The 14,931-nt window shown below is 51.5% G+C and overlaps 1 protein-coding gene across 2 annotated transcripts in view; it reads right to left on the bottom strand.

The window, feature by feature from the left end:
- The window catches only part of GPR50 (G protein-coupled receptor 50), a 44,535-nt gene extending 31,971 nt beyond the window's left edge, over positions 1 to 12,564 (bottom strand). Inside the window, exons 1-2 of one of the 2 annotated variants that reach the window (XM_063170526.1) lie at positions 12,390 to 12,426; positions 11,902 to 11,987 (exon numbers count right to left, since the gene is read on the bottom strand). Coding sequence is in view for 1 of the 2 variants with exons in the window: in XM_063170525.1 (XP_063026595.1) it covers positions 12,390 to 12,564 (175 nt within the window). In the remaining variant the exon portion in view is untranslated. Of the gene's footprint in view, positions 1 to 11,901; positions 11,988 to 12,389 lie in introns of both variants that reach the window. The other variant, XM_063170525.1, reaches the window with a different exon arrangement.
- Positions 12,565 to 14,931: the final 2,367 nt, after the last annotated feature.

Genomic DNA, 14,931 nt, shown 5'->3' with positions numbered 1-14,931 from the left:
AGCAGGCTGGGTTTGCTGGTCTGCTCTGGGCCCAAATGTATCTCAGCAAGGAGTGCAGGTGGATCCTGTGCAGGAGCTGCAAACCTGTGCCTGGCCAGAGCCAGCAGAGCTCTGCTGCTGCTCCTCCTTGCTCTGACTGCTGGCCATGGCATTAACTCTCAGCAGACAGGACTGCCTCTGCCAAGGCAGGGATTCACCCACAGCCTCCCACCACAAGTATCCCTCCTGTTCCCATCCACATGCCCCTCCTTCTCCCATCACACCTGAGTTTTTCTGCAATCCTCACACCACACTTCTCTCTTCCCTACAGAAACTCCCACGATGAGCACGGCAGAGGCAGAGTTTGCAATCCACATTGTCATGTCTGACCGTTTTGGTGCCTGTCAGCTCCACCTACTCTTGAAGTGTTTTGTCAGCAAGCTTTCCACTCAGTCCAATTAATTTTGACTAATCACTTTTGGTTAGTAGAAAGACTGTTTAAGACACAAGCCATAATGGTAGAGCTCACCACTGACTTAATGCTCACATCTTAGGTACAGCAGAAAAATATTTTCATTTCCAGTCTTCCCTTGAAATAACCAAGATATAATCTCTGCCTTGACAACATGTACTTCTGCATAAAGGCACCAGTATACTTCATTCTAGCTCAATTTCTCCCTGCAAAGCAGAGCACTGAAAACTCCAGAGATGCTGCCAATATTTTTGGAAAGGCCAGAAAGAAAACAGGCAGAACTAGTGGTGGAAAGCAGAGGATGGCTAACTCTTCAACTCATCCTCATTTTGGAACACCTCTCCTATGAAGGAAAGGTTGAGATTCTTGGGGGTGTTCAGTCTGGAGAAGGTTCCAGAGAGACTTTACAGCATTTCCTGGTACCTAAAGAGGTCTGTAAGAGAGATGGGGACAGACATTTTACCAAGGGTTGTTGCACTAGGACCAAGTGATAATGGGTTTAAATTAAAAGAAGGTAGATTTGGATTAAATATTAGGAAAAAGTTTTTTATAATGAGGATAGTGAGCCACTGGTAGGGGCTGCCCAGAGAGGTGGTAGGTGCCCCATTCCTGCAACATTCAAGGCCAGGTTGGACAGAGCTCTGAGTGACCTGATCTGGTTGAAGATGTCCTTGCTCCATGAAGGAGGCCTGGACCAGATGACCCTTAAACATCCCTTTCAATCTAAACCAATCTGTGAATTCTATGATCTTTGCTACTGCTGTTTATTGAGGTGCTGAGATCATACTGACCATTTGTAAATAAGCTAATGGTGCCACACTCAGTAGAGACAGATATTTTCAGTCAGATATTAACAGATACTGCCAGTGTGAGCACAATCTGCCTTCCACTGGAGTCAGAAGAGTGGAGGTGAGAGAGGAGCTTGAGAGAACAGCAGGAATACTAACCTTGGCAACTCCAGACTACTCCAAATGCTACTGGAAACCTCTTCCAGGAATATTCTGTGTTGTCATGACTTGCTTTCAATCTCTGTACCAGGAATTGGAAAGGGTGTTTGCTACACTTGAGGTAAAGCTAATGCACCTCACGCCCACATCTTCATAGCACCACTGGCCAAACTCTGAGTTTCAGCTCTGACCTCCTCCCTTAACACACAGAGAAGCCACAGGAGTGTCCTGGGGTGCTGTAAGGCTGGGCAACTTCACCTGGCTGGGCAATCAGTCACAGAAGTTTGCTGTTATTTGGGCTGGCTCATGTCAGCTCTGCAAAGAAGCCATCAGGCCAGTGTTGAGAGATCACCACCTTCCCAGCACTCCACAAGTGAAACACTTCAGAAAGTTCCAGAGCACCTCAAAGATGAGGAGGGAGGACGTTGACATGTAGAGACTGAAGAATTGTCTCTAGAGGTACTGAGGCTGAAGAACAAACTCAGCTGGCAAAGGTGCAGTGGTAGAGGGAGACTGCCCAGCCATTCAGCCCTGGCTCTGCTCCCTGAGGCACCTCTGGCAGAGCCAACACAGAGATATGACCCAGACAACTTCAGGGAAAAGCTGCAGGTAGGGAATGACACAATGCACAGCCCTTGTCCTCAGACAGCTCGGGGCCAGCTAATGACACAGGCTATTGTTCTCCCATTCTGTTTAAAAAAGCAATTACTTGTGTGGATGCTGGCCTTGGAGTACGTGCTTGGCAATGCCAGCAGATAAACAGAAAGGATTTCCATGGAATACCACTTCTGAAAGAAATACATTTAAGTTATTTTTGAAATATTATTAAATCCAGTAGTGAATATTTTGAATGTGGTATAATCCATTTTCCTAGAAACCAGCCAAGAAAAACTGACAGCAGCACAAGGGAAGTGCCACCATGCTGCCATCCCTGTCTCACTGCTCCCTCAGGGACACCAGCAGGAGCCTCACACACTCCCTCCTCCATCAGTGTGCCTTAAAAACATAGCTCCCATCAAGCCTGGATCCTTCCTGCTGATCCTGACCCTGCTCCCCTATGAGCCAGGGACCCTCCATTGGCCCATGATGCCCCAAAGCTGAGTGCTGCCAATGCAAGCCACTAAAAAGGACTGGGCAGGGCTATTTCAGCAACCTGCAGGTGGGACCGAGGGCCAAAGAACTGACCCAGTGAGATCTGGATGGCTCTTGCCATTGACTGGCCAGCAGATGAAAGCAGGAGAAGCAGGTGGATTGGGCGGGTGCAGAAGAACCACTCCTGAGCAGAGATCAGCATCTCCCAGTCTCCCACAGTTCTACCCTAAAGGCAGAGCCCAAATCCATACCCAGGCACCAGGACCCCAGACTTCTACTCTCTCTTACCTTCTATGTGCTGTTCACTCCACAAACCCTCCTATGCCATGTTTGTATGCAAGTCCAGGGACAGCCTAAGCTGCAGTGGTCACCTAAAGGAACAGCATCTCCTCCCCTTAGGGACACAGGACAGAAAGTTAGTAACTCTGCACAAGTCACTGGAGAATCCTGGACCACCTGGAGAACATCTCTCCCTTTCCTAAATTGCTCCTTCTGAATCTCCTCACGAGTAGGGCAGAGCTGAGGCCACCGGAGGAGCCCTGTGCCCCATCCTGGCTCATGCTGTGGGCACCCTGGGAGGCTGCTCCCTCCCACCTGCTGTCAGGCTGCATTCCCTGGCCAGCACAGCCAGGGCTCCATTTCCCAATGCATCCAAATGCCACGCTGCTGTGGATTTCACCCATCCCATTCAGATTCAATTTGATCTATTTTCTACTGCAGTACCTGCAGAAATAAAATTCTCAGCTGAGATCTGAAGGCCACACAACAGGCTAAGAGTAAGATGAAATATGTCAAACTGCATTTAAGTTACAGCTCATAAAGCCCATGGGAACTGCAGGCTGTGTGCCTGCTCAGTACCAGAAAAAGCAGTCCCATCAGACAAGACTGTCCTGGGATTGTGGCACAGCCTTCTCCTAAGGACTGTCCTGTCCTCCTCCACCCCTGCTCTCTGCTGTGGGACAGACTTGGAAGGAATTAAACATCCTGCACAGAGAGACAAAAGTAAACAAAAGGCAAACAACAAAATGCAAACAAAATGAAAAAAAAAAAAGATAAAAGTATACAAAACCCATCTCTGAATTAATTTCCATTTTATTTATAGGGCATGACATGACAGTTGTCCTTCTAAGCCTTTTAATTAATCACAGGGAACAGTTACTTTGAGCACATATGCCCACCTTCCCTTTTCCTGAAAGATGTTCCAGCTCATATTGAAGGACTGTCTGCAAGGTAATTAATTATTTACCATTATCTACGCCAGTACTTGGCTCTTGAGATTTTTTAGGAACATCAAGTCCTTGGGCAGCAATGCTCTTTGGGGCTGAAAAGAAAAGAAGAGCCTTTGGTAGAGACAGGGAAGGGCACAGGGCTAGGAGGGATTAAGAAAGGGAGAACAGGAGCTCAGCAGTGTGCTGAACACGGGTTGATCTCTTGTCCATAGGGTGGCCAGCTGGGGAGGCAGGGTGTTATTTGACACGATACAAGACACAAATCTGCACAGATCTGCCTAATAATAGGAGTTTTGTTTCAACTAATTTCAACCTGTTTCCCATGTGTAACAGAACTTTTGTCAAACACTGCAAAGACAAATAATCTTCAGTTCAGAAATGCCAGAATTACTGTTTCTAGTGGAAACCTGATTCATGGTGCATTGGTTTTGCTCAGCCTGGTTTTTGGTAGCAGGGGAGTCACAAAGATGGCTCCTGTGAAAAGCTCCTGGAAGCTTCCACCATGTCCAGCAGAGCCAAGCTCTGACGGCTCTGAAGATGGACAGGCTGCTGGCCAAAACTGAGCCAATGGGAGAGGCTGGTAATGCCTCTGTGATGACACATTTAAGAATGAAATCAAAAAGTCACAGGTTTTGCTTCTAGTCAGAGGAGGAGGTGAGAACATGTGAGGGAAAACAAGATGGAGACACCAAGGTCAGTGGAGAAGGAGGGGGAGGAGGCGCTCCAGGCATGGGAGCTGAGATTGCTCTGCAGCCATGCTGAGACCAGGGTGAAGCAGCTGAGCCCCTGCAGCCTGTGGGGATCCAGGGGGATGCAGAGACTCCCCCACAGCCACTGGGGATCCAGGGGGATGCAGAGACCCACCCACAGCCTGTGGGGATCCAGGGGGATGCAGAGACTCCCCCACAGCCACTGGGGATCCAGGGGGATGCCGAGATCCACCCACAGCCTGTGGGGATCCATGGGCGATGCAGAGACTCCCCCACAGCCTGTGGGGATCCATGGGCGATGCAGAGACTCCCCCACAGCCTGTGGGGATCCAGGGGGATGCAGAGACTCCCCCACAGGCTGTGGGGATCCCAGGAGATGCAGAGATTCACCCACAGCCTGTGGGGATCCAGGGGGATGCAGAGACTCCCTCACAGGCTGTGGGGATCCCAGGGGATGCAGAGACTCCCTCACAGCCTGTGGGGATCCAGGGGATGCAGAGACTCCCCCACAGCCTGTGGGGATCCAGGGGGATGCAGAGACTCCCCCACAGCCTGTGGGGATCCATGGGCGATGCAGAGACTCCCCCACAGGCTGTGGGGATCCAGGGGGATGCAGAGACTCCCTCACAGCCTGTGGGGATCCATGGGGATGCAGAGACTCCCTCACAGCCTGTGGGGATCCAGGGGGATGCAGAGACCCACCCACAGCCTGTGGGGATCCCAGGGGATGCAGTGATTCACCCACAGCCTGTGGGGATCCCAGGGGGATGCAGAGACTCCCCCACAGCCACTGGGGATCCATGGGCGATGCCGAGATCCACCCACAGCCTGTGGGGATCCAGGGGGATGCAGAGACCCACCCACAGCCTGTGGGGATCCAGGGGGATGCAGAGACCCACCCACAGCCTGTGGGGATCCCAGGGGATGCAGAGACCCACCCACAGCCCATAGGGGAAGGTGCCCACACCAGAGCCGGTGGGTGCCTGGAGGAGGCTGTGATCCAGTGGAAGACCTGATGGAGAAAGAGGGAGCCTTCTTCCAGGCTGGAGCAGTCTGTCCTTGGAGGGCTGCACCCCATGGGAAGAGAGAGCCACATCACAGCAGTTTTGGGAGGGCTGCTGCCCATAGGGGAGTTCATGTTGCAGCAGGTGTGGCGTGGCTGCTGCTCATGAAAGTGGACCCACTCTGGAGAAGTTCAAGGAGAACTGCCTCCCGTGGGAGTGACCCCACAGTCTCACAGGGGAAGGGCTCCTCTCCCTGAGCAGCAGCAGAAAATCTCAATGATGAGCTGAACAAACCCCCATGCCCTGTCTCCCTGCCCTGTCAGTCAGAAGGAGCCAGGGGCTGGGGGAAAGCAGTGTTTTAGGGGTTTGTTTTACTTCTCATTATCCTCCTCTGATCTTGTCAGTAATAAATTCATTTTGCAACCATAAATTGAGCCTGTTTTGTCCTTTAAGTGTTTTTCCTGGTCCTTATCTCACTCACGAAATGTTTGTCAATTATTTTTCCCCCTCTCCACTGCCCAGCTGTAGCAGGGGAGGGTGAGCAAAAGACTCTCGTGGGTGCCTGGCACTGGGCCAGCATCAAACCATGACAATTCCTCTCGAATCATGTATTTATCACTTGACCACATACCATCTGGCTCCCAAACCACTGGTACACCTGAAGTGCATGCTGAGCACTGCTGACTTACTGAATGACTAACAGTGCTTCAGCTCCACTCCCCAGCCACACATCCATGATTTACAGTGCTGTGTTCAAGTCCTGCTCCAACCCCGAGTTTGGAGTGGGAGGAGCAAAAATTTCTGCTGGGAGTTACACAGAGTTTCACAAAGGGGCTCCTGAGATCCAGCGTTCCTAAAAATAATCACATCTACATAAAGACTTTTTTCCCTGGAAAAAAAAAATAGAAAAGAAAAAAAAAAAAAAAACCAAACCCAAATATTGGAAGCTTTGACCTCACAGAGTTGATGGGATGGAATCCCCTTGGGAACCCCAAAGGAGCTACATGAAGGACCAATTCAGAAATATTTCTGAAGCTACTGTGCTACAAAGCAACTCAGGAGCTGCTCATGGCTGAGTGAGCTGCTGCTTCCTCTGGAGCCCTGGGAGCACAGCATGGGAGCAGCACAGCACGGGAGCACAAATGCCACTTGGAGCAAGACAGGGCAGGGGCTGAGCCCCCTCCTTGGCACTCTGGACACGGCCCAAGAGGAGCCCAGAGCAGCACTGCTGGAAGGAGGGATGTGCCAGGGCCTGGATGGGAACGCAGCCTGAACGCTCACCAATGCAGGAGCAGGTGAAGGTGATGCCATCAGAGACCTCTCCAAATCAGTCTGGGGCTGTGCCTGTGGCTCCAACACAGCCCAAACAAATGCCCTGTCTCTGTGTCTCACTGTGCAAGACATCTTCTAGGAAAAGACAGGTCAACACTGTTCTCCACTTTATTATACCTATTACACTCAAAGTTCACACTTCACCTCAATCCAAATTGATTTTCCCACAGGTTTCATCCCACTGTCACTCCTGCTTCTCCCACCTCCCTGCCACAGCCAGCAGCCCCACTCCAGCACCCACTGCAGAGCAGAGGGCTGCAGCAGAGGGACAGATCCATCCCCCCCTGCCCTCTTGCTCCCAGAGCCCACCATACCCCCAAGAGACCACTCTCAACACTTCTCTGCAGCAGCCCTGCAGCCCAGGCCCTCGCTGTGCTGAGCCCCAGCCCCAGCCAGGCTCCTCTGCAGCCCCAGTGCTGCAGGTACCACTCCCATGGCTGGGGCACAGGGGGAGTCAGCCCGAGATGGCAAACTCATCACCGAGCTCTTGGTGCATCAGCAACAAAGCCAAGAACAGCCCCTGGCATGGACAGCGCCCCTCTGGAGCAGAGACATCTGCCAGCAGCTCACCCCTCCGATGCCACAGGTGCCATCCCTGCTGAAGGGCAAGGGGCGCTGGGTGCCACCCTTCCACAGCAGAGGGAGTGCCAGCAACCTTCTGACAGTTTAACCAGCACACAGGCTGCTCCCCTCAGCAGAGCCCCCAGAAAGCCCAGCCACCTGCAGCAGGGCCCCCCTCACTTCAGCGCCATGGGCTGGGGGCACCAGCAGCACTGGTAGGAGTTTGCTGTAGACAAGTGAATCAGTGCAACAGATGAGCAGCTCCTGAAGCATCTACCCACAGTGTACAGCAAGAAGAGATGGAATTTCAGGCTTATGGCAGATGCTGGAGGGTTTGTGGTGCTAAAAAAAAATTAAAAAAAAAAAAAATCTCAACACCTACATATAATAGATAGCTTTCTAGGACAAGGAAATCCTGCAGTAGCTGGAAGAAAACCAATCACAGTTCCCAATTACATTTGAGGTAAGGAAACAGAACATGGTCCAAAACAACATCTCCTAAAGGTCAGTTTCACAAAACTAGAAAGAACCAGACACAAAAATAACTGAGAGAAAAGATCTAAATATAAGTAAGTGTGACAATGCTTATTGGATGATGTTTAAAGATGCCTTAGTAGAGCCCTCTTTCCCACCAAAAAAAGCAACAGTATATTTTTTAGAAAATATTTGGTTTAAAATAGAAATTAAGACAAGAGCCAAATTAAAAAAAAAAAAAAGTAAAAAATTTAAATCTACTATAAAATTAGAGCCAATTTTATACAATTCAACACATTTTATAAAGAAAGCTAAAGGATATTAAAAAAAACAGAGGCAATAGTTCTATCAGGAAAAAAGCAACAATCTATCAATACATTAGGCTTGATGCTAAAAAAGTACAGTGAAAGTATCCTGATATAGATGATACAGAAAGTACAAGTATTACGTTTTATCTTTGCAAATAAGGATGACTGAAATCTCAGCTATAACAAAATTCTCTGAGAAGCAAGTTGGGAAGATCCCCAGCACCATCTGCCAACCATCCTCACATCTGTAACGAGAAAACCTGGACTCAGAGCCTATGAAGGAGCTCACCCAAATTCCTAACATTGACTTCAAAAAAAAAAAACAAACCAGAAGCCTGTCCCAGGCCAGCCAGGAAGTTCCAGAGGTCTTGGGATAATAAATAAAAAGTCCTGCTCAAGCAAACAAAAACTTAGCCCAGTGCCAGCATTTCCAGAGGGCAAACGGCTGACCCGGGCAGTGCAGGCTGGTCACTCTGCCCGTGCTCAGGGATGGAAACACAACTCCTGTTAGTCAACACAGTTTTCTGGCTGCAGGGCTTGTCAAACAGATCTAGGATTTCTTCTGAGAGTTTGCATTTGGCTGACAAAGGTAACTGTTGACATAATACATCCAGACTTGTGTGTGACGCCCGACTTTGGCTGGGGTGACAGTTCAAGAACAAAATCCCCTCGCTATGCAAACAGCCCTGTATAGTGTATATCCAAAGGATTAAAAGCCAGTGACCTCATTAGAGTTGTACCTGCTCTGCCTGCCCCTAGAGAGGGTTTGGATCCCTAGAAATGACATTCCCAAGAGCAAAAAGGGCCTGTGAGGCAGCAGAAATTGCTCTCTGCACACAAAGCTCCAGGCAGCACTGCTGGGAGACATGGGTTTCCAGGGAATGCATGTTTGGGCTCTGTGCCTGAGTTTGCAGCGAGTTCAGAAGAACTAGAGGAGGGTATTGCCAGAGCCTCTGCCTAGGGAGCAGGCTAGCTCATTGAAAAATATTGGCTGGTTTTAGAGCTGATTTTCACACTTGTAAAGCTGGCCAGAGGCAGAATGGAAAGCTGTAAACTCAGCCATGCCAGCAGCCCTCGGCGGGTCCTGATCCCGCACGTGCCCCATTGTACACAGCTCACTACCATTGTTTCTTACTTGGGTCCCAATCTGTGCTCAGCACTCTGGGCACCTCCCAGTAACAACACTGGGCACATCAACTTACCTTACACCTTCCCACATGGAAAGAGAAGCAGGGTGATTTCTCTGGAAATCACTTGCTCTTCCCAACTCCCCCAGTGTCCAGAGCAATAGAAGGATGATCAGGTTTGTCAAAGTTTTCAGCTGCCAAAAAACTTCACCCCTCCCATAGAAACATAGAGACATCTTTCCTGTGAGGGGAGCAGGGTTACTCCTCACACCCTTCACCCTCAATCATGTCACTGCCCTGCACTGTGGACATACAGACCAAAGCCTGGAGCTTTTTTTGAACCTCTCTGACCACACAAATATCTCCAAGTGTCCAGGTAACCCTGGATGTAGGAAAGCCCAACACCAGACATTGTCCAGCATGACTGACTGACATTGTCCAGCATGACTCACATCCAGCTGTGGATGTGAGCTGTCTACCACAGAGCACACCTGGGCTTTCAGTGAATCCCAGTTTCTTCTGCCCACAGGCACCACTCACCTCCTTCTCTTTGCTCAGTTCCAGGCAAATGCTGATGTGAGGTGCTGCCCAACAGTCACACTCCTGTGGCTATGTGCCATTGCAGCTGTGGGCAGTGCTGAAGTGACAAGGGACAAGTTCTTCAAAAGCATCCAGGGTAACAGACCAAAAACCCCACCTCACAAGAGTGACACCCACCACAGCTCCTGAAGCAGTGCCAGTTACACATTCCAGCCTGAACCCAGCTTATCCTGACAATACAGTTTTAGCTCCAGCTGGGTGACCTTGCGTGAGCTTGCTCCAGAAACAGAAGACTTGGTCCTTCCAGGATTTGGCAGGAGCTGACACAGCCATCACAGGTGCCCTTTCCATTTATTGAACTGGCTTAGGCTGTATTTGCACATGAGCAGATAAACTCTTTGTCCAAAGGACCTCAATCTGGCTGCTGGGCTCCAGATGAGCCCCTCTCATTCACGTGGCAGCTCACATGTCAGGAGGAGCATGAACTGAGCTGAGATCCCTGACTTTTTGTCCTGCATCCAGGGAGGCTGGCAGACTGCTTACATCCCAACACAGAGATATGCAGGACTGCCTGAATACCCTAAGCACATATGATCTTTTTAGCAACACAAGATGACAACACTCAGATGCAGGTTAGACATTTTACTTTACTGAATCACCACCACCACTGGCCTGACCACCTCACCCCCCTGCTGCTGAACCCCTTTGCGATTTAGCACAGGAATTCCCAGTTTAGGCTGTGACTGAAGCAGGAACAGTGCTCAGGTGAACAAAACAGGATGGGTCTTGGGACTTGCCACAGCTTCAAAGTCTGTCACACTGAATTCCCCACTAGTCACACTCACGTTCTGTCTGCAACAAGAGCCACGTCCCCTCAGATCAGGAAGGTTAGCACTGTTTGCACTTGTGTTGACTTTATTCCTACACGCCGACAGCTCGTACAGAGAGCAGACAACAGGCTACTGACAAGGACTAAGATCTGGAAAATATCTCCGTGATCACTTCAACACAAAGCTGTTCTTTTTCACTTTCACGGGAGCTTTAACTCCACTCACAGTGGAGGAAGTCTCAAAACATGAAATGCATTCAAGTGATCAACGAATCGAAAGGTAATAAAAGCTGTTAATAGCTTCAAATCTGCTGGCAGCCAGATAACATAAACAGCTAGTTATCTTGGGAGAAGGGCAGGGTGCTTTTCTTCCCCAGAACCACCGATTACTGGCTTGCAGCACCCACATTTTAAAGCAAAGCTGAAGAGAAGAGCTTTTCCAGCTATACTGCAGTTTCTCATAAACCCAGCACAGCCTGTCTGTGTAGCTATGGGCAGCGTTTTATGTACCAGTTAAAAAGCAACTCACTATTCAGGGTCACTGCATTCAGTGCCTGCCCAAGCCAATGGCCATTTCTGTGCTTTCTTTCATTAATAAATCAATCAAATGCTAGAGGCACTGGAGTCAAATTGTCCTCTCAGCCTTATCTATCCGGTACTTTTACTGAACCTTGCTGAGTTACTGCTTATTTACTGAGAGGGACAGTGAGACATCAGCATCTCAAAATACTTGCAACTTGCACATCGTAAACACCACAGATATTTCATTAAAGCCACTTTACAAGCTATAAAACTGAAGGTCATTTTATGTCTCTCTCTATAAAAGCAGACAGTGATATAGTTCTCAGTAAAACATACTCTATGGTTCAATATAAGCAGCACTACACAGACTACTTCAAACTCCTTACAGAGCAACTTATATCCAGGATAAGTTCTCTGTTAATACAGATATCCAGTATTTCTTTGCTAAAATAACAAGACTTTGAAAGAAAGAAATTTACATCCTCAAATAATACAGCCTTCTTGAAAATAGTGAATAGTATCAGTTTAACAATTTTCCTAGATGAATTCATTAGGGAAATCAATACATAAGGCTACAAGGCAGACTTCCAAGTTACCCGTGGAAAAAAGACTTAAATTCTTCACTGTGCTTTCAGCACAGCAGGTTTGTAACAAAAATACTAAAACACTGAAAGGCTGGAACACAAAAGCAAGTGTTCAACGTTGTAATGGACTTGTCTTAAAAACCCGAGCTCTCCTGCTCAGCACCTGACGCGGCTCTCGGAGTCGTCCTCACCTGCACCTCTGCCCCGCTTCTCCCAGCGCGGCTCGCTGAAGGGACGTGGGTTTTACCTGAGCTGGCTCCTCCGTCTGCAGCTGCCTCTGGGGGACAAAAGTTTCGACAAGTCGGAGGACAGCAGCAGCAGCAGCGGGACGGGACGGGCAGAGAGCGAGCCGGGGGCCCCGCGGCAGCCCGGCCACCGGAGGGAAGCGACGGGCGGGCACTGCTGCGGCTCAGCGGCAGCTCGGAGCCCTCGGCGGAGGTGCCCTCACCGCCCCGGTGCCGTTCTGCTCTCGCCGCCGCCCGCGGGCTCCTGTCCCGCCAGCAGCGGGGCCGTGCGGGGCCGGGCCGGCGGAGCCCGGGGCGCGGTGCGGAGCGGTGCGGTGAGGAGCGGTGCGGTGAGGTGAGGTGAGGTGAGGAGCGGGGCCGCTCCGCTCCGCTCCGCTGGGGCCGCTCCGCTCCGCCCGCCCCTCGCGCCCGCCCCGCGCCCGCCTCGCGCTCACCGGCGTTGCGGAGCTTCTTGTTCCGCAGCACAGACAGGATGACCAGCGCGTTGCCCAGCACGTCCACCACGATGGTGAAGATAAGCACGGCCGCCAGGCCGGTGGCGGCTCCCGCCGCCGGGCCCCCCTCCAGCCGGCAGCCTGGGCAGCTGCCGTTGCTCCCCGGCCGCTCCATGCGCGCCTCTGCCCACCGGGGCCGCCGGGGCCCCTCCTCCTCCTCCCGCCCCGACGGCAGCTCTCACCCTCGGGCCCGGCCCGGCCCGGCCCGTCCCGGGGCGAGCCCGCCGCCCCCTCCCCGGCGGTGCCGCCGCCCTGCCCGGGGCGGAGCGGGGGGGCCGGGCGGGGGTGCCCGGTGCGCGCCGGGGGCACTGAGGCGCTCTCCGGGCCGATGGCGCCACCGCGCGGCGGCGGCGGGCGGCGCGGGGCGGGGGCGGGCGGGGGTCCCCGCTCGGAGCCGCCGGGCCCGCAGCCCCACCCGCCCGCAGCCCCGCCGGGCCCGCAGCCCGCCCGCCCGCAGCCCCGCCGGGCCCGCAGCCCCACCCGCCCGCAGCCCCGCCGGGCCCGCAGCCCGCCCTCCTCCGCTGCCGCCGGGACCCGCAGCCCCGCCGGGACCACAGCCCCGCCGGACCCGCAGCCCGCCCTCCTCCGCTGCCGCCGGGACGCTCGCCCGTCTCTGCCCTCGGGCACAGGTGCCGGCAGGGAGAGATTACGCGGCGAAGTTTCGCACCTCGAGTCGCTGAAGCCTTTCTCGGTGCCTTTGCTTCCCATCGCCCCGCGGCTCCGCTCCCAGCCAGCCACCCCTCGGGCAAACCCATCCCCACAGGGAATTTTTCAACCAATTACGCCAGAATAAGACCATTCATTTTCGGTTTAGTACTTTTAACCGATTGTAACGTGTGCACTGCAGAATCCCCAGCAGTAATTTAAACTCACCAGCCCCCTCACTCAGCGGCTTCTCAGCCGGGATACCCAGCTCCCGTAGCCGGGATATCCAGCTCTCTCAATCGGGATGCCCAGCTCCCAAAGCCAGAATACCCAGTTCCCACAGTCCAGCCCCATGGCTGGGGCTTCCAGGCACTTTCTGTGCTTTATTCCACACCACCATGAGCAAGAGGACACCAAACCATTGTGGTCAGGCTGTGGCTGCAATACCGCAACCACATGAGCTCTCAGCTTTGTTTAGAAAACAAAATCAGAAAAGAGAAAATAGGGATACTATAGAAGCATGGAATGGTTTGAGTTGGAAAGGACCTTCAAATCATTCAGTTCCAATTCCCCATGCCCTGGGCAGGGACACCTTCAGAAGCACCAGGATGCTCAGAGCTCCATCCAGCTTGGCCTGGAACATTTCAAGTGATGGGGCATTCACAGCTGCTCGGGGTAACCTGTGCCTCATCATCCCCAACAGTCAAAAATTTCTTTCCTATATCTAACCTAAACCCACCCTCTGTCAGTTTAAAGCCATTCCCTGCCCTTGTCTAAAGTCCTTCTTCCAGCTCTCTTGTAGCCCCTTTGGGGACTGGAAGGTGCTATAAGGTGTCCCTGAAACTTTCTCTTGTCCAGGTTGAACAGCCCAGCTCTCTCAGCCTGTGTTCACAGCAGAGGTGCTCAGCACCAGCCATGGGCAGGACAGAGGGCAGGACCATGCTCAGGCTGTCCAGCACCACCTCCTGCTCCTGCCCAAAGCCTCCCCTCTGTGTGCAGGTCAAAGTGTCCAAGCAAACATTAAGGTTGTGTCACAACCCACCGTGGGGGTTTTATTGCTGCCCGGTCGAGTGAGTCAATAACAGAGCAAAAAGCAAAACCTTTGGTGGCTCATTCCCTGCCAGCAGAGACCAGCAGCAAACAGGGTCTGCCCCGGCCTGGTGGCCCAGGGTCAGAGCTATCAAAATCCTTGAGTTGTTAAAGACAGTATTTTGCCTTGATATGTAGCTTCTTTTGGCTTCCTTTTGACATTCTGCACTGAATTCTGCATAGTTTTGAAAATATTTTCTCCGTGTAAATCAAATAATTTTGTTCATGGACTTTCAGCTGCTCTGTTCTCCTGTCTTACCTGCAGACAGGAGTAAGGTGAAGTCTCATGGACATATCCTTTCAGTCTCTTTCACTTTCATTCTTCTCTGTCAGTTTTGCACCATGTATAAGATGCTCTCAGGAGTATTTCAGCTGTGGAGAACAAGGATGTGACTTCAAAGGACCTGAACTTTACATAAACGTGTCTTGGCAAGAGCACCAAAGCTACCCAAAAAAGATTTTGGCCTCAGACTTAAAAAAACCTTGTTCACAGAGCAGTGCAAGGTAAAGGGGGTGTAACATTTCATTAAACAAATGCAACTGGAAAAACATTAAAAGGGCTTTTAATCTGGACACTTTTTTTGGTGTGTAATTTATACCTGCAAAAAGCAGCTTTTTTTCCACAGCCTGGGGTGACTGCCCTAGACAGGCAGGTCTGCAGAGCTCCACCAGGCATGTGTGCATCTGCATAGCTGCAGCAACTAATCTTCCATAAGAAACTTAAAAGAAATTATGATAGATGTAGTGA

Source organism: Melospiza melodia, chromosome 16 (genome assembly GCF_035770615.1).
Source record: "Melospiza melodia melodia isolate bMelMel2 chromosome 16, bMelMel2.pri, whole genome shotgun sequence".
Taxonomy (NCBI): domain Eukaryota; kingdom Metazoa; phylum Chordata; class Aves; order Passeriformes; family Passerellidae; genus Melospiza; species Melospiza melodia.
This window is presented reverse-complemented; position numbering and strand designations above follow the sequence as displayed.